Source organism: Mesocricetus auratus, unplaced genomic scaffold, assembly GCF_017639785.1.
Source record: "Mesocricetus auratus isolate SY011 unplaced genomic scaffold, BCM_Maur_2.0 Super-Scaffold_100014, whole genome shotgun sequence".
NCBI lineage: Eukaryota > Metazoa > Chordata > Mammalia > Rodentia > Cricetidae > Mesocricetus > Mesocricetus auratus.
This window is the reverse complement of record NW_024429197.1, coordinates 5,905,021-5,929,458: the sequence shown is the minus strand read 5'-3', so window position 1 is coordinate 5,929,458 and position 24,438 is coordinate 5,905,021. Positions and strand designations below refer to the sequence as shown.

The following is a 24,438-nucleotide window of genomic DNA, read 5'->3' as shown; positions in this document are numbered from 1 at the left end:
TTATCTGATGAACTTCTCTCTCTCCCGCTCTCTCCCTTTCCCCTCATCCTCCCACCTTGCTGGTCTCTCACTTTCCCTGCCCAGGCCTCCTCCTCTATTCAGGTGAGTTTCTGCCTCCTTCTCCTCCTTGAGACACACTCTAAGGGTGCATGCCCAGAAAGTCAGGTCCTGCCTCAGAGATCTTCATAAGGCTCTCCTCAGGTCACTGAACCTATGGTTGTGAGGGTCCTGGCCACATTCCAGAGTGAGCGATCATAGAGGGGAAAGGCTCAAGACAATGGTTCTCAACCTGTGGGTCATGACCCCTTTGGGGGATCGAACAGTCCTTTCACAGGGGTTGCCTAAGACCATCTGCAGATCAGATATTTACATTGTTAACAATAGCAAAATTACAATTATGAAGTAGCAATGAAAACATTTTATGATTGGAAGTCACCGAAACATGAAGGACTACATTAAGGGGTCACAGTATTAGCAAGTTTGAAAACCACTGGCTCAAGAGCTTAGGTGAGAGTGACAGAGGGCTGGTGACCAGAGGGGTGGCCACTCACACTGCTATGCCCTCCAGGGATGCTGCTGTACAACGGGCAGAAGCGGATCCCAGGGAGTCCCACCAACCTGGCCAACAGGCAGCCTGATTTCATCTCCTTTGGCCTCGTGGGCGGAAGGCCTGAGTTCCGGTGAGATCTCTACCTCCCTGTCTTCTAGGAGGGATAGACTGGGGACTGGACACAGGTTTTAGTTTGACATGTCCTGCTTTCGGCTGAGTTACACTATGGTGAATCTGTAGAAAGAGTAGTTATAGCTATTACCCTTGATGACCACTCAGTCTGCTGGAGGAGGCACCATATCCTGAGCAGTCAGAGGAGGGATCTTCTACTGTAGGCAGGATTCATTCATCCATCCATCCATTCATCCATCCATCCATCCACCCACTTGTTCATTCATTCATTCATTCATGTATCCATCATCCACTCCGTTCATTCATCCATCCATTCATCCACCTGTTCATTCATTTACTCATCATCTACCCATCTATCTCATTTATCCACCCACCCATCCTCTTCCATTCATTCACATCACCAGTTCATCTACGCATCCATCCATCAATTCATCCATCCATCTATTCGGTTCATCCTCTCACCAACCCTCCATCCAATAATTACTTGCTTGACTCTTGCCATGTGCCGGGCACTGTTACAAGTATGAAGAGAGAAAAGGTCAGGTTTGTTCCCTACAGGAATGTTCACTCTAGTTGGGGATGCCAAAACATAACAAAGAAAAGCAAGGCCACCTCAGAGGCAAATGCAGGAAGCCAAGTACTAGGCTGCAGGGCCTCGGAGCAGAGAATTCTCCCAGTCCTAAGAGCCTGCTCTAGATACGCTCACACAAAAAGGCAGTGATGGAGAAAACTTTTGGAAGAGGTGGGGATAGCCTGGGTTGGGTGATGAAGGGAAAATAAAACAAAGACAGAAACTTTAGAGGCAGGACCACGGGAATGATGCCCTCCCTCTGGCTCCCATTGCCCAGCCTGGGCATGTCACAAGCTGTGCTTACAAACCTCTCTCTTGCCCCTACGGAGCAGATTCGATGCAGGCTCTGGCATGGCCACTATCCGCCACCCCACACCACTGGCCCTAGGCGAGTTCCACACCGTGACCTTGCTCCGAAGCCTCACTCATGGATCCCTGATTGTGGGCAATCTGGCCCCTGTCAACGGAACCTCCCAGGTGAGACCCAGTCTGTCCCCCGTTTCTAGTCCCAGTCTGGACCTGCTCCAGTAGCTGGACCTGACTTACCCACCTCCACAGGGCAAGTTCCAAGGCTTAGACCTGAATGAGGAGCTGTATCTGGGTGGCTATCCTGACTATGGTGCCATCCCCAAGGCTGGGCTGAGCAGCGGCTTTGTAGGTGAGCCTTCCTTCTCCCTACCTCCTCAGTTAAACTTGCCTGGCTGGTTATAGAGTCCCATGAGCCAAAGGGAACACAATAGCTGTGGACTACAGCTGGCCAGCTTTCCTTTCCCTCCATACGCTCATCCTGCCTCCCCCAACCCTGCCCCGCCCTCAGGCTGTGTACGTGAGCTGCGCATCCAAGGCGAGGAAATCATCTTCCATGACCTCAACCTCACAACACATGGCATCTCCCACTGCCCTACTTGCCAGGACCGACCCTGCCAGGTGGTTCTTCCTGTACCACTCCCCAGCTTCCCTGAACCATGGCTTAACCCCTGGGGGGGACAGGGAGGGAGAGGGCTGTGGTCTCCTTGGCTTGATGTCTGTGGTTGCTTTGTAGAATGGGGGTCAGTGCCATGATTCTGAGAGCAGCAGCTACACATGTGTCTGCCCTGCTGGCTTCACTGGCAGCCGTTGTGAGCATTCACAAGCCCTGCACTGCCACCCAGGCGAGTACCATGTAGGCTCTACTGCCTCTCCATCCATACCCTGCACTCTTACCTAGGTGCCGTCTTTGTGTGTGTGTATGTGCTGCGACTGAACCCAAGGCCTTGCACATGCTAGACAAGTGCTCTGCCACTTAGCCACAGCCCCGCCCCCAGTCTTACTATTGCAAGCTGGGCATGGTGGCACACATATATAATGCAAGGACTTGGCTGATTAAGACTAGAGGATTACTGTGAGCTCCTGGTAAGCCTGGGTTACAAAGTGAGGCCCTGTCTCAAAGAAGCCGTAAACAGGGCTGGGGACTTATCTCAGTGGTTAAAATATTTGCCTAATGTTTGCATTCCCAAGGCCCTGGGTTCAAGCCCCAGCACCTCATAAACTAAGTGTACTATGCATGTCTGTAGTGCTAGCACTTGGGAATTGGAAGCAGGAAGGTCAGAAGTTCAAAGTCATCAGATTCCTAGTGTGTTTGAGGCCAGCCTGGGCTATATGAGACCGTGTTTCAAAAAGCAAACAAAACAAAGCAAAAAACATGCTAGGTGGTAGCACTTACCTGTAATCCCAGCACTCAGGAGGCACAGGCAGGAGGATTATGCACCAGTTCAAAGCCAGACTGAACTACATAGTGAGTTCCAGGCTAGACAGGGCCACAAAGCAAGCCTGCCTAAAAGCAAAACAAACACAGGTACAGTCACTCAATGCCACAGCTGTCCCTAGGGGTCCTCTCTAACAGTAAACTTTTTATGACTATGACTATGCTCCCACTTTGGACCTGGACAGTCCTTCCAGGCTGGCTTGACTCTAAGAGTCAAGGTCCCCAGGAGTTTGAGAGGCAGAGTTTAGGTACAAGAATCTCCTCTGCTAAATTATCTCTCTGTCTCTTAACTATGCCTCCAGAGGCCTGTGGGCCCGATGCCACCTGTGTGAACCGGCCAGATGGTCGAGGCTACACCTGTCGCTGCCACCTGGGCCGCTCAGGGACAAGGTGTGAGGAAGGTGAGTGTTCTTTATGATGGCTGGGGACGTTATACACAAGGCACACATCCTATGAGTAATAAAGTTAGTCAAAAGCAGGAAGATGTTAAAATCAACTGGCCACACTCCTGACTAGCCTGAGTCCCGTACCTGGGATTCCCTAAGAGGACTCTGTCTCTTGGGAATCTTCAGCCTGATGGGCAGGGCCAGTCCTGAGCCTCTGGTAGGATATTTGGTGGTAGGGGGCGAGGGAGCTCCTGCCCAGGACTCTGCTATCCCCACTGCTCCTAGCTAAACTATGGCTGTTACAGGTGTGACAGTGACCACCCCATCTATGTCTGGCACTGGCTCCTACCTGGTACTACCGGCTCTCACTAATACTCACCATGAGCTACGCCTGGATGTGGAGTTCAAGCCCCTGGCACGCGATGGGATCTTGCTATTCAGTGGGGGCAAGAGTGGGCCCGTGGAAGACTTTGTCTCCCTAGCGATGGTTGGTGGCCATCTGGAATTCCGCTATGAGTTAGGGTCAGGTAAGCACTGGGTGCCTTGTGTGAATAAACCTGGGTGTCAAGCTCTGCACTGTCTTTGGGTCACGATGTTCCCCAGAGGCAAGAGGGGCTAAGTTCAGGAGCCAGACCTTCTGAGGTCTGTCCCTGTACACTTCGCTGTGACTTTAAGGCCACCACCCCTAACCACAAACTGCTCATCAGATATCCTTCAGATATATGAGAAGTGTCCCATTTAATCACATCCTAGAGAGAGATTATCAGGGTCCTTCCAGTACCCAGTGCTGCCTATGGTCTCGTCAGGTCTGGCTGTTCTGCGGAGCCATGAGCCGCTAGCCCTGGGACGCTGGCACCGAGTGTCTGCAGAGCGCCTCAACAAAGATGGCAGTCTACGGGTGGATGGAGGGCGCCCTGTGCTGCGCTCCTCCCCAGGGAAAAGCCAGGGCCTCAACCTACACACGCCGCTCTACCTGGGTGGTGTGGAGCCCGCCGTACAGCTTTCCCCAGCCACCAATATGAGTGCCCACTTCCGTGGCTGTGTGGGTGAGGTGAGGAGCAGCCCCCAGAGGGACGGTGGGAGGGACGGGTTCAGTGTGGGACCACCTGCCACTCACAGGGCCCTGGGACCACACATTTTCTGCTGGGTCGGTTTCTTCAAGATGGGATAATAGTAGCCACTTTAAATTCATGTTGGGGACCGGCTGCACAGGAGGTACTCAGCTTCAAGGCCTCCCGTCCACACTCAGGGTCCTTTGTCACTTTTCATGGTCCTGGCTGACTTCCCAGATACTCTACAACACGTGCTCCCTCTGCTGGCACAGCCGTGCCTCTGCCTTCCACACATGAGTCCCTTGGTGCTCCTATGCCCGCAGGTATCTGTGAATGGCAAGCGGTTGGACCTCACCTACAGCTTTTTGAGCAGCCAGGGTGTGGGCCAGTGCTACGACAGTTCCCCGTGCGAGCGCCAGCCCTGCCGGAATGGTGCCACGTGCATGCCTGCGGGCGAATATGAGTTCCAATGCCTTTGTCAAGATGGCTTTAAAGGTACCAGAGCCAGCCCAGGGCACAGCAGGGCATGGGACCAGCAGTCCAAGGCTCAGAGGGTAACTCTAGCCCTTGCTCACCCACCTTTGCCTTGGCCCACAGGAGACCTTTGTGAGCATGAAGAGAACCCTTGCCAGCTCCAAGAGCCTTGTCTGAATGGCGGCACCTGCCGGGGTGCCCATTGCCTCTGTCTCCCTGGCTTCTCTGGTCCCCGCTGCCAACAAGGTACAGTTGTTCTCCACCCTCCTCTAGGGCCAGACACAGTTACTGGTATCTGTGTCCACCAACTAGAGTCCACCCTTCTCCACAGGCGCAGGGTATGGCGTAGTAGAATCTGACTGGCACCTTGAAGGCAGTGGAGGCAATGGTGTGTACTCCCTGTGGCCAGCCAGGCAGACGGGTGGCCTCGTCTTCTTGTTCTTGGTCTCTCAGCCCCTTTTCCTCCAGTTATTTATACCTCAGTTTGGGTCCCCAAGTAAAGCAAGCCCATAGGAGGAGTTCACTGGGCACAGATAGGCAGGAACAAAGAGGGACAGAATCATACACAACTTGTTGGCAAGGTGACCTTGGGCCGGCCTTTGACCCACTCTGATGTCAGTTCCCTCAGTCAGCAAGCATCTATTGTGTGCCAGTTTGGAACAGTGCACGACTCATGCTCTGGAATTCCACATACTTAAAAGTTAAAATGTGTGTGCCTGGAGATGTGGCTCAACCGTTAAGAGTGATTGAGGCTCCTACCAAGACCTGAGTTCAGTTCCCACCACCCACTTCAGGCAGCTCACCGTGGCCTGCGACTCCAGATCTAAGGGATCTGACCATATCTTCTAACCTCCACAAGCACTGATATGCATGTGTGTGCACACACACTCACACACACACACACACAAAATATAGCACTTGGGAGGCAGAGGCAGGTGGATCTCTGTGAATTTGAGGCCAGCCTGGTCTACAGAGCGAATTCCAGGACAGATGGGCACAGTGATGCATACTCACTGTCTCCCACTCTCCCACAGATGCCCCTGGGCAATATGGAGCCTACTTTCACGACAATGGCTTCCTAGGCCTCCCCGGCAACATCTTCTCCAGGAGGTAAGACAGGTGTTATTGACTTTATGAGTGCAGCAGGGTTGACAGGAGTCTGAGACTCAGGCTTATCCTGACCCTCTGTTTTCTGCCCACCCCTCCCTCTCCTACCCCCCAGCCTTCCTGAAGTACCTGAGACCATTGAATTTGAGGTTCGAACCAGCACAGCCAATGGTCTCCTGCTCTGGCAGGGTGTGGTGAGTGGACATCCAATTGGGGGGTCTTGGGATTCCTGGGGCTGGAAACTGGCCTCCTGGCTGGGGAAGTGTAGAAAGAGGAAAACAAAGGCTACAGCCCTCAGGGTCTCAGCTCTCCAGCGTGGAACCCTAGACACCCTCTGCTCCCTTGGCAGGTGAGAGAGGCCAGCCGCAGCAAGGACTTCATCAGTCTTGGACTACAGGATGGCCATCTTGTCTTCAGGTGAATCCTAACCCTTCATCCCCCTCTTCCATCCCTGGCTTCTCTCATGGGAAGCCACAGCTCCAGGTGCCCCAGCCACACACCCCAGGACCATCTGCACCTTTCACTTTCTGTCCCACCCCAAAACTCACATCTCCATGGATCTTTGATACCACAGCTACCAGCTGGGCAGTGGGGAGGCCCGTCTTGTCTCTGAGGACCCCATTAATGATGGCGAGTGGCATCGGGTGACAGCGCTGCGGTAAGGAGTCTAGTTAGGTAGGGTAAGGGGCCAGAGGTGGGCATGGGACCAGGAGCCTCCCACCCCACCCCATCCCGGGGAGGATGGCAATGAAGAGGAAGCTTGGCCATCTTAGAGAGGACGAGAAACTGATGTGGGAAGGGCGCCTTTCCGGCAAGCAGAGCTCCTGCCGTTCAGAGCTCCATAGGGTCCAGGGCAGTGGTGCACATGTGTAATCCCAGCACTTGGGAGGTGGAAGCAAGAAGACCCTGAGTTTGAGCCCAGCCTTGGCTTTTTAAAGAGAGGCAGCCTGAGGACGGGCTTCAGAAGGTAGCTGTGTGTGGTCAGTGGGAAAGGAGGGACCAGAGAGCAAGCAGGAGCCAGGTTTGTCTATGGGGAGTCTCAATGACAAGGGGAGGACATTTGGGGAGGATGGGAATTCAGGGCAAGGGACCTGAACCTGTCACACTGCAGAAAGGGCCAGAGAGGCTCCATCCAAGTAGACGGCGAGGAGCTGGTCATTGGCCGATCCCCAGGTCCTAATGTGGCAGTCAATACCAAGGATATCGTCTATATTGGTGAGTGACCAGCAGGGTGTCAGACAGGCGGGGGTGGGGGGGAGAGGGGGTAGGGGTGTGGCAGCCTTCAATGCTAGAGTCTGGCTTCCTCGCCTCTCTGGGTCCACCGCTGACCCACTGTCACACTCCTTTTCCACAGGTGGTGCCCCAGATGTGGCCGCACTAACCAGGGGCAAGTTCTCCTCTGGGATCACAGGCTGTATCAAGAATCTGGTGCTGCACTCAGCCCGGCCTGGAGCCCCACCCCCACAACCCCTGGACCTGCAGCATCGTGCCCAGGCAGGGGCCAACACACGTCCCTGCCCCTCATAGGCACCCGCCTGCCTCCCACGGACTCCTGGGCAGCACCCAGCCTGACAATGTCGAGTATATTATTATTAATATTATTATGACTTTTTTTGTAAGAGACTGAGGCAATGCCACGCTTGCTGCTACCACCCTGGGCTGGACTGGAGGGTGGGTGCGCCAACTCTCACACACGAGTGGGCAGAGCCCCAAGGTTGGTGGGTGGGGCAGGTGGACTGGAAGAGGTCTTCCCCAGAAGGCCACTGGGACTTGAAGTCAGGGGCCATGACTGGTAGGGTTCAGAACTGCGTCAACTCCATCCCCACTACAAAGTAAAGCCGGGCTGCTCGTTTTAGCAGTCCATGGACAGTCCTCACTGCTGTGAGTGCCAACCTCAGTTTACCGCCTGGTAGCTCACTGTCAAACTGAAAGGGGGGGTGGTGTTGCAATGGCCTGAGCTCTGTAGCTTACTTCCCACCGGCCGCACCCCAGCTTCCTCCACCCCCGCCTACCCAGAAACCCTATGCCCCCCAAAGTATCCCCTCCCACCCAGCTCACTTCCACCCGCATCCCCCCACCACCCACACACAGCTCAGGGCCCTGCCCTCAGGAGCTGCAAGGGAGACCAACTCTTCCCCTGACCTGCTAGGCAGAGCCCAGCAATGAAGTCCCACCACACCAGGCCACACCCCCCACTCTTCTGGAGGTGAAGGCCCAGGGCGTGGGGGAGCAGGAATCAGGAAGACCAGTGCCTTAGTGGGGGCAGCCGAGCCCTCAGATTGGGAAAGGGAAGAGGGGTGATGCCCTGCCCACTTGGAAGCCTGAAGGCCCAACTGAGGGGTAAGCAGGCTGTTGGGATACCTGGCCTCGGGTCCTAGAGGGACCCTGTGGTCTTCATCTGACTTTTTTCTTAATAAATGGTGCTATCCCCGCCAAGAGGTCTCCTGTCTCTCTCTGTCCTTCTCCCCCTCCCTCCCTCCCTCCCTCCCTCCCCCTCTCTCTCTCTCTCTCTCTCTCTCTCTCTCTCTCTCTCTTTCTCTCTTGAATATTCCAGAAAGGGTTTCTCTGTGTAACAGCTCTGGCTGCCCCTGGAACTCTCCTGTAATCCAGGCTGGCCATGAACTCACAGAGATCTAACTGCCTCTGCCTCTAGTGCTGGACTCTTGTCTTCTTTGACATTCAGTACTGCAGGGGAGGGGGCAGGACAGGGTTTCTGAGGTCTGTAGAAGAAGCAACATCAAACAAGTTTCATGATCAAAAAAGACCCCCAGTTCCTGCCCTAGGCACCCCTCTCCCACCCCCTGCCCACAGGACCCTCCCAGCACAGTACCCACCCCTACCCACAGAACCTGTTCTCTCTGTCATGAGCACTCTGCTTCAGAGAAGATGGACAGATTATGTCTTTACACAAACCAGGTTTTATTGAATTGACAATAAATTCATAAGCTATGTCAGTTTCATTGGCTACAACTTCACTCACAGACATGGCCCTTGACAATGTCAGACAACACAGGGTTTCTCTGTGGCATTGGAGGCGGTCCTGGAACTAGCTCTTGTAGACCAGGCTGGTCTAGAACTCACAAAAATCCACTTGCCTCTGCCTCCCGAGTGCTGGGTTTAAAGGCATGCGCCACCACCGCCCAGCTTCCCTCCAATTCTAATGACTAATATTATTTCTCAGGTACCTCAGGACACTTCTCACAGTGTTGTTTATGTGTCTATGTGTATGTGTGTGTGTGTTGTGATACAAAACAGCTACAGGGTTGAAGAGACCCCAGGGAAGGCAATGGCAGGGATGCAGACAGGCCCTGCTATAGTTAGTCTAACAGCCCAGTTAGCATCACCAGTTACCAAAGAGCTGGGTCCCAACAGTTAGCAGCTCAAACAAGGCAAGCAGGGGACCCTGCTTCCTGCTGCACCAAAGCCCCCACATCAGGACACTGTACCAAGTGCTTCAGCCTTCCATCTAGGACACCACCAGCTGCTGGTGGCCACCGTACCCCTACATCAGGTGTCCTTCCATGTATATGACCCAGAGTGAGAGGTTCCATCATTCATTGGTATGTTATGTTGAAAGGCTTGGTTTTTCTTCCTTTTCTTGTATTTCTAAATTTTATTTATGTGTATGGGAGTTTTGTTTGCATATGTCTGCTGTATACCACATGTGTGTCTAACATCTGAGGAAGCCAGAAGAGGGTGCTGGACGCCCTGGAACTGGAATTACAGTTGTGGACTGCCATGTGGGTGCTGGGAATCAAACCTGGGTCCTCTGGAAGAGCAAGCAGCCAGTGCTCTTAACCCCTGAGCCATCTCTCTTGGGTTCATTTGTTTGTTTGTTTTTCTTTTTGAGACAGGGTTTCTTTGTGTAGCCCTGACTGTCCTGGGACTCAATATGTAATCCAAGCTGCCCTCAAACTCAAAGAGATCTGCCTTCCTCTGCCTCCTGAGTGCTGAATGTCACCATGCTAGGCTCTAGCCCCAGTTTTTGTATTTTTAGGACGAGGTCTTACTCTGTAGCCCAGGCTGGTAAAGTCAGGGCAACCCTCTCACCTCAACATCTCAAGTGCTGGGAATACAGGTGTGATCCACTGACACCTAACTCGGTTTTTCTGATACAGTTTTGATGGGCTCATTTTAATAAAAAAAAGTTTTTAGGCCAGTTGGTAGTGGTGTATGCTTTTTATCCCAGCTCTTTGGAGGCAGAGGCAGGAGGATCTCTGTGAGTTCAAGGCCAACATGGTCTACAAAGTGAGTTCCAGGACAGCTAGAGCTATTACACAGAGAAACCCTGTCTCAAAAAAAACAATAAATAAATAAATGATTGGGGGGATTTACTCATTTTATTTGTATGAGTTATTTTGTCTGCATTTCTATATGTATACCCCATGAATGCCTGGTACCAGTCCCAAAGAGGACAAAAGAGGGTGTCAGATTCCCTGGGCCTGAGGTTACAGATGGTTGTGAGCTACCAAGTGGGTGACAGGAATAGAATGCAGATCCTCAACAAGTATTCTTTCTTTCTTTTTTTTTTTGGAGCTTTATTTATATTATGTATGCATTTATGCGGGAAGAGGGCATCAGATTCCACTAGAGATGGTTGTGAGCCACCATGTGGTTGCTGGGAACTGAACTCAGGACCTCTGAAAGAGCAGTCAGTGCTCTTAACCACAAACCATCACTCCAGTACCTAAACAAGTATTCTTAACCACTGAGCTATCATCTCTCCAATGCCCTTATTTATATTTATTTGTTTGTTGTTTGTTTTTGTTATTTTCTGTTTGTATGGTTGTTTGGGGCATTTGTTGTTAGAGTCTCATGTAGCTCACGCTGACTTTGCACTTGGTATGTAGCCAAGGATGACCTTGAACACCAGTGTTCCTGCCTCTACCTGCTGCATACTGGGACAACTGGTACATTCTGCCATTCCCAGTTTTATGAGGTGTTGGTGGGGATGGAACCCAGGGCTGTGTACATACTACGCAAGTATTGTATGGGGCTACATCCCCAGACCTGGATGGACCCCCTGTGTCAGTACGTTCTGATTTAACCTGACATGGTCATAGGTGGTGATATTTAGTCTGTTATTTCCCAGCCTGGGCCTCACCGTCCATGCTGCAGTATCTGTTTGGAGACAGTCTGGCTTAGTGTTTGTACTTCAGATGCAGCCAGCTGCTGTTTTCTAGAGTGAATTCGCTCAGAGAGAGGCCCAGCCTGAAGGCTACTGTGCTGGACCATAAGGAATAACTGTGGGCAAAGTGTGCCTGGTTATTCTGCTTTCTGCAGGCTTTACCCCATTTGGGAAACAAGACTTGGCCCATTTCCCAGAGAGGCAGACTGAGACTCAAAGAACTGAGTGACATGTTCCAAGTCAGTCATTCAACAGAGATTAAAGCTCAGACCTTTCAGACCCCAGAGCCTACTCAGCTGATAATTGCAGCCCCTAAAGGATGGCCTCCCTGGTTCCGGAAAGCTGGCCAGGACAGCCACAGATCCCCAGGAGCCACCCGGCCAGGACATAGGTGGCAGATGTTGTAAGCTGTGCAGCATCTGAGGCAGAGCCTATGGGCACCTGGGTGCCATACCAGGCAGCCTGGGCTGCGGCAGCACCACCAGAGGCCAGTGGAAGCCAAGAGTATCGAGGAGGCCAGAGCCACCCACCAGATCCAGGCACCTGTGGGAGGAATGAGAGTCGTCCAGTCAGCTTCCCCCTGAGCCTGATGTTCTGTCATCACCTAGAGGGACATGTGTGTGTGTGTGTGTGTGTGTGTGTACTACCACTGGGTAATATCATGGTGGGGTGAGGGCATTGTGCCACAGCAAGTTTGTGGAATGTCTGGGACAACTGTATGGACCCAGTCCAATCCTTTCTCCTTAACACGATTTCTGGAAATGGAACTCAGCCTGCCAGGTTTACTCAGCAATCACCTTTACCCACGAAGCCTTCTTATTTTTTGCTGTTTTGGCATGTGTCTGTGGTATGTGCTTATGTGTGTATACATGTTCAAATGTGTTTAGATGTACATGTGTGTTGAGTGTGGAGGCTCAAGGTTGACATATTAGGAAGCCTCTAGTTGGTTTGTTTGTCTTTGTTGTTTTTTTTTTTTTTCCTTTTTTTTTTTCCCAGACAGGCTCTCACTATGTAACTCTGGCTGTCCTGGAACTCTCTCTGTAGACCAGGCTGGCCTCCCGAACTCAGAGTTCTCTCCCCCTATACTTCCTAAGTGCTGGGATTAAAGGCATGCACCACCATGCCCAGCAAGCCTCTCTTTTTTTTTTAAGATTTATTTTTAATTATGTATATGTGCGTGGGCATTTGCATGTGAGTGCAGGTGTCCTGGAAGCCAAAGGCATCAGTTCCCCCTGGAGCTGGAGTTACAGGCAGTTGTGAGCTGCCCAGCTGTGAACAGGGAACCAAACTCAAGTTCTCTGCAAAGCAGTGTGCACTGTCTGAGACATTTCTCACACAGCAGGCTTCCCTGCCTCGCCCTTTGCTTTGGCACCTACTTATCTGAGACAAGGTCTCTCCCGCTGAACCCTAGACTTGCCTGTTGGTCTATACTGGCTTTCCCAGTGCAGGGGCTGCAGATACACCCACTGAGCCTGGCTTTATACTCTGGTGGGATCCAAACTCATGCTTGTGCAGCAAGTGTTTTCCTGACTGAGCCAAGCGGGATTTTGGTAGAAGAATGTTAAAGGTTTTTGTCACCAAGTACCATCTACCTTCCAGCACTTCTTGCGTGACAGGTGTCAGGCTTGCTGGAGAGGTCCTCTCCGCTGCAGAGCCGAGAGCTGAGAGGAGAGTCAGAAGCCTAGAACTGTCACCTTCCATTCTCGGGGTCTGCTTGGGTACCAGAGAGGGACCTGTGAAAAGTAACAGCACACCCACCGAGAGCTCCCCTTCCCCTTCCCGGGGCACTGCTGTGTCACTGCTCCTTAGGAGACTTGTTTGCAAACCCCACTATAAGTATAAGGGAAACAGGCACAAAGAGTGGATAACACATCTGGCCAAGATCACACAGCTGAAAGTGAGGTCTGGTCTCTTCCTCAGCAGCTTGTAAGTGGAGCTGCTGCTTCTCAGGCCATGGGGCAGACCAGCCTGGGTGAGCAGCTTTTGCAGGCGTCACGCTCTGTGTGGAACACTTAACTGACAGCACTTGCAGTCAGGTTGTCTGCAAGGTGAGGCATGATGACCCCGCCCCCTCCTGATGAGGAAACCAAGGTATCAGGAAGTTTGCTGTTCTAACCAGTTAACTATTGTTTCTCAAGCATCTGCTATAACCCAGGGGTCATTGTGATGACTGGCAATAATTAACTGAAATAAACGAGGTCTCAGGCCACAAGCTGGACTAGACCCTTCCCTATTGCTCTGGCTCTCACACCCTTGGTCTCTAAACTGACTGCCGCTGTGGCCACACGCCCTCCTGCTGCATGCCACCTCCCAACTCAGGCCCTGCCACCCAGAAGAAGGGTGTTAGGACCAACCAGCCTCTCCACTTTGTTGTTCATTGTGGGTCCAAGCAGCCCTCATCACTGACCTCTGCAGCTGGCGGGAGGTTGGGAGTCCTGGTCACTGCCGTCACCACAGTTGTCCATGTCCCAATCATCACACAGCAGGCTCCGAGGCACACACCTGCTGTTCCGACAGCGGAAGTAGGTGCCGCAAGACCCTGGGGTGGAAAAGGAAAGTTGGGAGTAAGAATCCTAGACCAGCCAGGCGGGCGGTGGTGAGGCACACCTTTAATCCCCAGCACTCCGGAGGCAGAGGCAGGTGGATCTCTGTGAGTTCGAGGCCAGCCTGGTCTACAGAGCGAGTTCCAGGTCAGCCTCCAAAACAATACAGAGAAACAGTCTTGAAAAAGAGAGAGAGAGAGAGAGAGAGAGAGAGAGAGAGAGAGAGAGAGAGAGAGAGAGAGAGAGAGTGTGTGTGTGTGTGTCAAGGCTAGAAGGAGGTGAGACTTGTAGGTCTCTCATTGATTCTTCCCGCACTGGTTCCCCAACCCTGTCCATGTCACCCAATCTTTCCCAGCTGGGACCCCATTCCTCCCTTCCTGTCATCTAAGCCTCTCCTCTTCTGCTCTGTCTCTCCTCACCTCATCCTGGCCATCAGCCCCAACCCACCCAGGCGGAAAGAGGTCACCTCGCCCAAGAAGTCCACACGGGGACGACGGCCCCTGGTGACCAAGCGCAGGCCAAGCCAAGGTCCGGAGGACGTGATAGGGGCAGGGATGGTTAGGCCGCAGGTCGGTAGTCCCAGAGCCCGGGGCGCCCCCTGCGGGCCGTCGTAGAACTGCAGGTAGGAGCCAGGTGCGCACTGATCGGGCGAGGACGCATTGGGGGTCAGGGTGGCTGCGGTGGCCCGGGTGCCTGTGGTGGTCCTGGTGGCCGAGGACAGGCTGTAGACCAGGAAGAAGCGGAACTGGAAGCGTATCCTGTCTTCAGGAGCCGCGGCACGCAGCCACAGCATGCAGTCGGTGTCCGGAGTCACGAAGTAGAACTTGCGCGAAGTTGGGTGCGAGCTCAGCTGTAGTGCGTCCCCTTGCCACGTTTGTCCGCACAGGTCTGTCAGGTCCGCTGAGGGGAGAGCGTGGGGATCATGCGGGGCTTACCCGGCCGTCCCGGGCCGCCCTCGCTGCTTGATCCCAGCAAGTCGCACATCCTCTATGAGTCTCATTGGCAAAGCAGGGATGAATTTTGGAGAACACGTTATGACTTAAAGTCACAACTCCTTATTTGAAAGCTCTGAACTTTCAGCCCCTAGGGTGGTGGCATTTGCCTGTAAACCCAGTGTTCTGGGGGACAGGAAGAAGCATGGTGGGTTAAGGCTAGCCTGGGTTACAAATTCAGAACTTGTCTCAAAAAAAGAATACTAGGCCTGTCCATGCATGTCTTGGCATCCAGGAGACAGAGGCAGGTGGATCTCTGTGAGTTCAAGGTCAGCCCTCAAAGTCTACATAGTAGATTCTAGAACAACCAGGACTATGTAGTGAGACTACCTCAAAAGACAAGAGAAGGGGGCAAGGGAGAGGGAGAGAGGGGGACAGAGACAGAGATAGGCCGAGAGATAGAGAGACAAAAAGACACAAACGGAGAGAAAATGTGAATACGATTGTCAGGTTGTACACACCTCTGATCCCAACACTTAGGGGGTGGAGGAAGGAGGATTAGGAGTTAAGGTCACCCTTAACTACACAGAAAGTTCAAGTCCAACTAAGATACAAGAGACCCATCTCAAGAAAAAAAGGGGGGAAATACTGTATATACAGCATATTTCCGATCAGATACTATCCTAAGAACTATTGTGTTAACTCTAGGATGAACCTTAAACAGTAAACAAGCCAGATGTAGGCGGGGGTAGAACAAACGGCTCCTGTAGGCGGGGGTAGAACAAACGGCCCCTGTCAAATTAGGTCTTGTGGTCAAGATAAAAAACAAATGTTACTTTTTCAAGTATTTTGTAGGTTGGGATTGCAACAACAACAAATGCCTGGGCATCTGGGAATAATGTTTTCCCACACTGCTCAGAATTCAGAGAGTTACTAAAGTGTCAGCCACCTCTGTTACCTTTGTGAGGAGGGTGTGGATACATTTGGACATTCGGGTGCTGCCCACTCACCTCCCATTCTCTATTTCTCCTTGCTAAAGAGGTCCTGTAAGGACTCAGGCATTATGCTGGCCTGCCCATGTCACCTGGCAGAATGAACTCAGGCAGTACCCTGGTCAGCCCAGGGTTCCATGGTTGCATAGTCTACAAGCAGATCCAAAGGACCTCTTTAAAAGAAAGACCCCGCCCACTTACACTCTCTTCCCCCTCCCCACTCTTTTCGAGCTCTCTCTCTGGCTCTCTTTCACTCTCTTAACTGCTGTTCCCCTGGGGCAGACAGGACTTTTCCTGTCTTCCTCTTCTCTTCTGTCCTCTCTCTGTCTCTGTGTCTCTTTACCTCTTTTCTCTTTCCTTCCCCCCCTTTTTTTTTTTTTTTTTTTTTTTTTTGGTTTTTCGAGACAGGGTTGCTCTGTATTGTTTTGGAGGCTGTCCTGGAACTCGCTCAGTAGACCACGCTGGCCTTGAACTCACAGAGATCCGCCTGCCTCTGCCTCCGGAGTGCTGGGATTAAAGGCGTGCGCCACCACCGCCCGGCCCCCCTCCCCTTTCTAATAAAATTTCTCACTTAAACTCTGTCTGCCTGGCGTGTTTGCCTTGGTCACCCTTGTCTGTCATGGAATCCATGAAAGGTCCCCCTCAAGCTTTATCATAACGGGTCCTAATTGCATCCCTGGGCCTTTGGGATTGTTATGTGACCTAGTTCTGACCTATGAAATTTAAAGAGCAATCTGCTGGGGGTTTCTGGGAAATAGTTTTCCTCCTCAATTAAAAAAAAATAGACAGATCTCTGTGAGTTCGAGGCCAGGCTGGACAGACAGCCTCCAAAACAATACAGAGAAACCCTGTCTCGTAAAAACCAAAAAAAAAAAAAAAAAATAGACATAGTGGTGCACACATTTAATTCCAACACTCAAGAGGCAGAGGTAGAGGATCTCCCAAAGTCTGAGACTATCTACATTGCATATCAAGACCTTACTCAATATATAAACAGCAACAAATAATAACAACAAGGACTGAATGAAAAAAAGAAAGGAAAGGACATGACTGCCCCTAGGTATGGTGGAGGAGAAGGTTTATCGTAGATGTGTGGGAGAGCAAACCAGAGACAGGGACATCTGGGAGAGTCCAGAGTGGACATGACCAGACTGAGCTGGGTCATGTGAGGAGAGCAGGGAGGGAAAGGGACAGGGGAGCCAGGTGTAGCATCCAGGAGGCCCGAAATACAAAGAGTGGGTAACCAAAATAATTGGATTATATAGGGAAGAGCAGCCCAGCCCCCTGGGCTGGAGCGTTCAAGGTAGAGAGTTGGGTATGCCAGCCAGGATGACCCTATGGCAGTTAGGGACAGAGGGATGCAAGGGGAACTTGGCAAACAAGTCCACTTTGATGTGTTAAATAGGCATCTCAGCCGTTTGTCCTGGGTTGTGATGATATCGAGCAGGAGTAGCTACTGAGAAACCCTGCCTCAAAAAACCAAAACAACAACAACAACAAAAGTTCCAGATTGGGTTGGAAGAGACTTGGGGATACTAAGCAAGACACAGTCTCCTCTATCAAGAGACTGCCTACCAGAGTGAGTGCTGACCGGGGAAAGCCTGGGAACAAGGGTTTCAGGTGGACCCCCTTCTAGGCCCTTCCTACTCACCTGTCCCCAGGGCTGACACAGTCAAGGCAGTTGTCCTCAGCAGAAGTAGCCTTTGGAGCAGCTGCCAAAGAAAAACCATACTTGGTCTCTGGCCAGCAAGGGATAGACCTCCGGATCCCCTTTGGGGTCTTTGGGGAGATTTGGGTGCAGGACCTTGCTGCTCCTGGAAGTGCACAGGACACAAGGAACAGCTCCTAGGGTCTCCTCACTGTGTTTTGGGCTCCCCCTCCCAGGTCTTCCTCCTTTGGGTCAGAATTGCGTCTAAGGGTTGCCAAGGAGATTTTCGGGCCCTGAGCTGGAGAAGAGAAGACAAAGAGGAATCAGGAGCCTCAGATCCGGCTTAGCTGCAGGGCTTCTAGAAGTGGGGGCCTTGGGCCTCCATGAACCACTGCCTTCCTGGATAGGTGGGAGACTGAGCTTGAGAAAATTTCAGGACACCAAAGGAACCCTCTGAGGGCCTAGATTAGTGGGAAGGGATGGCACATGGGACCAGGAGCTGCTTCAGTTCCTAACCCAGGGTTCCTGCCCTAGGACCTTTGCACTCCAATCCATAGTGCTTCTCCCCCATAGCTGTCTGTCCGTGACTGACTTTGTTAGGGCATTAGGTCATGGCTCACATCTTGCCTCCTCAGACTACCCTTCCGTCATCATCTGAACCCCCCCCCCCCACCTATCCCAATCACATCTCTCTGAATTTATCTCCTCAGGACTTTCTATAAATAATGATTTTTATTTTCTTTTTTTATCTATGTGTTTTCCAACAGAGTCTGATGTAATCCACACTGGCCTCAAACTTGATATAATATAGCCAAGAGTGACCCTGAACTCCTGATCCTTACGCCTCTCCCTCCCAAGTGCAGGGATTACAACTGTATGTGAGGTTAGTCACTCAACCCTGGGAACAAGTGGATGTTGCTAAAAGATGCTGACAAAGAATTAAAAGGGAATGACAGCAGTATTAACAATCATAGCAACTGGGCGGTGGTGGTGCACACTTTCAGTTCCAGCACTCAGCTGGCAGAGGCAGGTGGATCTCTGTGAGTTTGAGGCCAGTCTGATCTACGGAGTGAGTGCCAGGACAGGTTCTAAAGCTACACAGAGAAACCCTGTCTCAAACAAAACAAAACAAAACAAAACAAGGGCTTGAGAGATGGCTTAAATGTTAAGAGCACTGACTGCTGTTCCAGAAGTGCTGAGTTCAATTTCCAGCAACCACATAGTGGCTTACAACCATCTATAATGAGATTTGGTGCCCTCTTCTGGCCTGGAAGAATACATGGAGGCAGAATGTTGTACACATAATAAATAAATCTTAAAAAAAAAACAAAAACAAAAAACTTAAAAACAAGCCAAACCAAACCAAACAAAACAAAAAATTCATAGCAAACTTCCTTATCCCCTGACGGGGCCCCACCATTCCTGTCCCTTTGCTAACTAGTGTTGGGGACCAATGAACTAAGCATTTGCTATACCACCCAACTACACCTTAGCCCCCTTGACACAAGGCCAGGTATTAGTAGTGATGAGCTTGTCACCCACTCTGTCACATACACTTGTCACCATGAGCCCACCATGAGCAGGTACCCATAATGCCTCATTTAAAAGATGAAAACTTTGGCATTGTAAAGAGGGCTGGTGGTAGGTAGTGCTTGCTGCTCTTGCAAAGGACCCTGAACTCACATCCCAGCACTCTCTTAGGGTGGTCTACAACAATCTGTAACTCTGGTTCCAGGAGATCCGATGCTCTCTTCTGGCCTCAGAGAACACTTACATACCCATGCACACATATAATGATAAATAAGATAAATCTAAATAAATAAATGGTTAGAAATTTGAGTACAGATAATGATAAGCAAGGTCACTAAAGCATTGGATAGAGTATTACTTGTGCCAGATTTGCTAACTGCATGACCATTGCTCAGTAGTCTTAATCTTTGTTAAAATTTATTTTTATGCCGGGCGTTGGTGGCGCACGCCTTTAATCCCAGCACTCGGGAGGCAGAGGCAGGCGGATCTCTGTGAGTTCGAGGCCAACCTGGTCTACAAGAGCTAGTTCCAGGACAGCCTCCAAAGCCACAGAGAAACCCTGTCTCGGAAAACCAAAAAAAAATTTATTTTTATTTAATGTTCAATGGTGTTTTGCCTTCATGCATGTCTGTGTGAAGGGTCAGAAGTCTTGGAACTGGAGTTACACACAGGCATGAGCTGCCATGCGGTTGCTGGGAATTGAACCAGGGTCCTCTAGAAGAGCAGTCAGGGCTGTTAACTGCTGAGCCATCTCTCACTTTTCACATGTACAAAAGTGGGACAGCACTAAATGATCTTATTGAGTTATTGGGAAATTTCATGTTAAATCATCAGTGTAAATTCAGATTGCAAGGACCATAAACTCCATCTTAGGTACTGGAAAAGATTCAAGGAAATAAATAGCTAATTTACTTTGTGATAAATAGTAAGGTAAAAACCACTATACAAAGTTGTCAGCAGGCCGGGTGTTGGTGGCGCACACCTTTAATCCCAGCACTTGGGAGGCAGAGGCAGGCGGATCTCTGTGAGTTCGAGGCCAGTATGGTCTACAAGAGCTAGTTCCAGGACAGCCTCCAAAGCCATAGAGAAACCCTGTCTCGAAAAACCAAAAAAAAAAAAAAACAAAACAAAAAAACAAAGTTGTCAGCAGACATGACATTTCAGAAAGGCATGGTCACTTTGTCAGAATGGTGAGGGAAGACCTCCCTAAGAGGTGCTTTTGAGCAAACACCTGAAAAAAAATGTGAGTGGCACTTTGCAGTGAGGTGGCTTGATGGGTAAAGTTGTGTGCAAAGCAAGTCTGCTTATCTGGTTTGAGCCCCAGTATCCCAGTAAGGAAGTGGGGTGTGATGGCACACGTCTGTACTTCCAGCATTTCTATGGTGTTATGAACCAGTAATTTCTTTCCTCCTTCTTTTTCTCCTCCTCCTCCTCCTGTTGTAGTTGTTATTGTTGTTTGTTTTTCGAGACAGGGTTTCCTAACAGCTATGAAGCCAATCCTGAACTTCCTCTGAAGACCAGGCCAGCTACAAATTCAGAGATCCACCTGCCTCTGCCTCCTGAGTGCTGGGATTAAAGGTGTCACCACCACCTGGAAGGGCCTATCTTTTAAATTAAAAAAGTGGGGGGGGGGCGGCGCTGGAGAGATGGCTCCAAGTTTAAGAGCACTGACTGCTCTTCCAGAGGACATGAGTTCAATTCCCAGCAATCACATGGTGGCTCACAACCACATAATGAGATCTGGTGTCCTGGTCTGTAGGGATACATGCGGTGAGAAGACTGTATAGATGATAGATAGATTAGATAGATAGATAGATAGATAGATAGATAGATAGATAGATAGATAGATAGATAGATAGAATAGTGCCATTCCTGACGAGCTTATGGGGGTAATTGCATTCAAACTACCACATCATCCTATTAAAAAGAGAAGAAATAAAGAAAAGAAAAATAATAGTGCCTTCTGCTGTTATGTGTGCCTCTGTCTCTAATTCCTAAACTCCTAACTCCAATCTGATTTTGCTCCTAAAAATGCAAGTCTTGTGTATCCTATCTCTAGAAACAGGTCTAGGGTCTCAGGAAAATAACCACAATCCAAAGCGCTTTGGCAAAGCAAAGTTTTACTTCTGCAGCTGCGAGGTTGAGCAGAAAGCCCAACTACGCTGGGTTTTTCTACTGATACAAAGGGGTCCTTCACCTTGCTCTGTGTGAGCAGAGCTCCCTCACTTTGTTACATGATCTGCTGACTTAAAAGTACAGGGTGGGCCGGGCGTTGGTGGCACACGCCTTTAATCCCAGCACTCGGGAGGCAGAGGCAGGCGGATCTCTGTGAGTTCAAGACCAGCCTGGACTACCAAGCGAGTTCCAGGACAGCCTCCAAAGCCACAGAGAAACCCTGTCTCGAAAAAACCAAAAAAAAAAAAAAAAAAAAAAAAACACAGAAACAAACAAACAAACAAAACAATAGAACGGGATGTTTCCATGAGATGAACACACTACATTACAGGCAGTGGGGATCTCACCACACCCATTGACACCACAGCAGACACCAGAGAAAGATGGTAGCAGCAAACATGTAAAGGAACAGCAGAAGCAAAACACATTCTGGAGTCTGTGGTCTCAGGGCCTTGTCTTTCTGAGATTCATCCATCAGAGATTGACCTCCTAGTGGCTGACACCCTGAGGTCCACTCCTCTGACATGGCCACCGGCATTAGGTTCTGTCCCTTTAAGTTCAAATTTCACAGTCTGAAGAATTACCTTCTCCTAGAGCTGACAGGTCCCTGCTGGGAAGAGTCAACCCACAAGCTCCACAGACTGGGACAGGCTGGCAAAGCAAACCCAGGGGCAGGAGTGTGGACTAAGGGTATCACCTGTCACCCACAGGGCAGCTCACAACCTCCTATGACTCTAGTGGGGGGGCACTCCTCTGTTCTCCTCAGGCACCTGCACACATGTGAGATACACAAACATACTCATGTCACACAGATACACATAAAATGAAAAAGTGATTTAAAACAAAGGGAAAAATGTTAGTAAAACTTTGTAACTGGATGTGGTGCTGCAAGCCTTTAATCCCAGCACTGGGGAGGCAGAGGCAGGTGAGTCTCTGTGAGTTTGAGGCCAGCCTGGTCTACAGAGCAAGTTCCAGGATGGCCAGGGCTGTTACATATGAAAACTCTGGAAAAAAAACAAAACAAACAAACAAACAAAAAAAAACTTTATGTGTAAAGGAAATTCCCCATCCTAAAACCGGTGTAGGGATTCAGGCATTATGCTGGCCTGCCCCTGTCACCTGGCAGAATGCACTCAGGCAGTACCCTGGTCAGCCCATAGGTTCCTTGATTTTATAGTCAGCACATAGGTACAAAGGACCCCTTTAAAAGACAGACCCCGGCCGGGCGTTGGTGGTGCATGCCTTTAATCCCAGCACTCGGGAGGCAGAGGCAGGCGGATCTCTGTGAGTTCGAGACCAGCCTGGACTACCAAGCGAGTTCCAGGACAGCCTCCAAAGCCACAGAGAAACCCTGTCTCGAAAAACAAAACAAAACAAAAACAAACAAACAAACAAAAGACAGACCCCGCCCACTTGTGCTCTCTTTCCATACGGTTCCCCTGGGGCAGACAGGACTTTTCCCATCTCCCTCTTCTCTTCTGTTCTCTCTCTGTCTTGTGTCTCTTTCCCTCTTTTCTCTTTCCTTCCCTCACCCTCCCTTTTCTAATAAAATTTCTCACTTAAGCTCTGCCTGGTGTGTTTGTCCCCTGGGTCCTGGTCAACCTCACCTGACATGGAATCCGCCAAGGTCCCTCCCTCAAGCTTTATCATAACACAAGGCCTCAAGAAACCTGCCACCCAGGGAATTCTCGAAGACAGCCAAACCCAGCACACCCCCTGGAACCTGGAGGTCAGAAAAACAGGACCACAGCCTAGAGGAGGCAGGAACTGACAGTCTGATTTCCCTACTGTTTTGCCTGCATGTATGTCTGTATGAGGTGTCAAATATTGGAGTTATAGACAATAGTTAGCTGCCATGTGGATGCTGGGAATTGAACCCTGGTTCTCTAGAAGAGCAACCAGTGCTTATATATAAGATTTATTTATTGCCGCTTGCCGGGCGGTGGTGGTGCAAGCCTTTAATCCCAGCACTCGGGAAGCAGAGGCAGGTGGATCTCTGTGAGTTCCAGGCCGGGCTGGACCGACAGCCTCCAAAACAATACAGAGAAACCCTGTCTCGTAAAACCAAAAAAAAAAAAAAAAAAAAAAAAGATTTATTTATTTGTGGTGTTCTGCCTGCATACATATATGCTTGCATGCCAGGAGAGGGTGCCAGATCTCACTTCAGATGGTTGTGAGCCCCCACGAGGTTAGCTGGGAATTGAACTCAGGGCCTCTGTAAGCCTCTGAACCACCTCTCCAACCCTACTCCACAGCTACAGTTTTCTTTGTTTGCTGTGTTTGTGTTTTTTCAAGACAGTGTTTCTCTTTGTAACTTTGGAGTCTGTCCAGGAACTTGCTCTGTAGATCAGGCTGGCCTCAAATTCACAAAGATCCACCTGCCTCTGCCTTTGGAGTGCAGGGATCAAAGGTGTGTATCATCACTGCCCCACAAAAAGCATAATTTATCCAAAAAAGCAGTTTCTGTCTGGTGAAGCCATGCCTTACCTCCCCGTACTCTCCACTACATATTTCTCTCGGTCCCTGCATGACTTGTTCTTTCTACTCCGGGATACTAGAAAAACAGTCTATTACCACCGAGATACATTTAGCTTTTGATTTGTTTGTTTTAAACATGCTCTCACTGTGTATCTCTGGCTGACCTGGAATCCACTCTGCCTCCCGAGTGCTGGGATTAAAATGCCACTACAGCTGGCACATTAACTTTTTTTGTGTTTGAATTTTTGTATAACCCAATTTAGTCTTGAAATCCATACACAGCTGAGGATGACCCTGAACTTCCCATCCTGCTGCCTCCATAAGTACTGGGATCACAGGTGTGTACCACCATATCTTCAGTATAGGGTGATAGGGACCTAACTTGGAGTATCTTGCATGCTAGGCAAGCATTCTACTGACTAAACTACATTTCTTGTTGTGATTGAAAGAAAAAAAGAAATAAAAAGGAGGACACAGCTGGGTGTTGGTGGTGCATGCCTTTGGCCTCAGCACTCAGGAGACAGAGGCAGGTGAATCTGAGTTCAAGGTCAGCCTGGCCTACAGAGTAAGTTCTAGGACAGCCAAAGCTACACAGAGAAACCCTGCCTCGGAAAACCCATAATTCCTTATATTGCCCATCAGGTCCGATTAGAGGCAAGCAAGCATACATCCTGACCTCCATGCTATGAACCTCCCACCCACATGTGATCAAGCACATTGGAGCAGATGGGTCAAACAAACTTGTTGAGGGGAGTGACAGCATGTGGCTTGTTATCTCCCATAAACAATAGCCTCCAGCATTTCAGGAACTATCTGTCCTTGGGCAAGGGGCTTCTAGATCAGAGGCATATTTGTTTCATGGATCTCTGTGTAGGTTTGGTATTTGGAAACTGACTCCCCAAAGATGTGAATTGTATACAATAAAAAAGCCCTGTGCAAAGCTATAAGCAGTCAGCTTGCCAGAGGATGACTCTCCTGAGGCTGCTGTGAAGGCTA

General features: G+C 50.3%; 2 protein-coding genes across 2 annotated transcripts in view; one reads left to right on the top strand and one right to left on the bottom strand.

Annotated features, from left to right (window-relative positions):
• Window positions 1–8,452, top strand: part of Hspg2 (heparan sulfate proteoglycan 2) — a 96,682-nt gene extending 88,230 nt beyond the window's left edge. Inside the window, exons 81-97 of the mRNA XM_040756328.1 lie at window positions 569–680; window positions 1,586–1,730; window positions 1,812–1,911; window positions 2,071–2,180; window positions 2,296–2,404; window positions 3,300–3,398; window positions 3,689–3,910; window positions 4,190–4,434; window positions 4,759–4,930; window positions 5,033–5,155; window positions 5,241–5,297; window positions 5,944–6,019; window positions 6,132–6,210; window positions 6,366–6,433; window positions 6,591–6,674; window positions 7,128–7,231; window positions 7,371–8,452. Of these exons, the coding sequence (XP_040612262.1) occupies window positions 569–680; window positions 1,586–1,730; window positions 1,812–1,911; window positions 2,071–2,180; window positions 2,296–2,404; window positions 3,300–3,398; window positions 3,689–3,910; window positions 4,190–4,434; window positions 4,759–4,930; window positions 5,033–5,155; window positions 5,241–5,297; window positions 5,944–6,019; window positions 6,132–6,210; window positions 6,366–6,433; window positions 6,591–6,674; window positions 7,128–7,231; window positions 7,371–7,543 (2,078 nt within the window). The 3' untranslated portion in view covers window positions 7,544–8,452. The remainder of the gene's footprint in view (window positions 1–568; window positions 681–1,585; window positions 1,731–1,811; window positions 1,912–2,070; window positions 2,181–2,295; window positions 2,405–3,299; window positions 3,399–3,688; window positions 3,911–4,189; window positions 4,435–4,758; window positions 4,931–5,032; window positions 5,156–5,240; window positions 5,298–5,943; window positions 6,020–6,131; window positions 6,211–6,365; window positions 6,434–6,590; window positions 6,675–7,127; window positions 7,232–7,370) is intronic.
• Window positions 8,453–9,860: 1,408 nt separating this feature from the next.
• Window positions 9,861–13,749, bottom strand: Ldlrad2 (low density lipoprotein receptor class A domain containing 2). The gene is made up of 3 exons (XM_005081107.4): window positions 13,552–13,749; window positions 12,737–12,877; window positions 9,861–11,687 (listed from the first exon to the last, which is right to left on the bottom strand). Exons 1-3 carry the CDS (start codon window positions 13,607–13,609, stop codon window positions 11,437–11,439), a joined length of 450 nt encoding a protein of 149 aa, XP_005081164.2. The 5' UTR covers window positions 13,610–13,749; the 3' UTR covers window positions 9,861–11,436.
• Window positions 13,750–24,438: the final 10,689 nt, after the last annotated feature.

Coding starts and splice junctions, on each gene's coding strand:
- Ldlrad2 (XM_005081107.4), bottom strand. CDS start 13,609: ATGGACAACTGTGGTGACGGCAGTGACCAGGACTCCCAACCTCCCGCC. Junction 12,878..13,551: donor ACCTCCCGCCAGCTGCAGAG/GTCAGTGATGAG, acceptor TACTTTTCACAG/GTCCCTCTCTGGTACCCAAG. Junction 11,688..12,736: donor CACGCAAGAAGTGCTGGAAG/GTAGATGGTACT, acceptor TTCCTCCCACAG/GTGCCTGGATCTGGTGGGTG.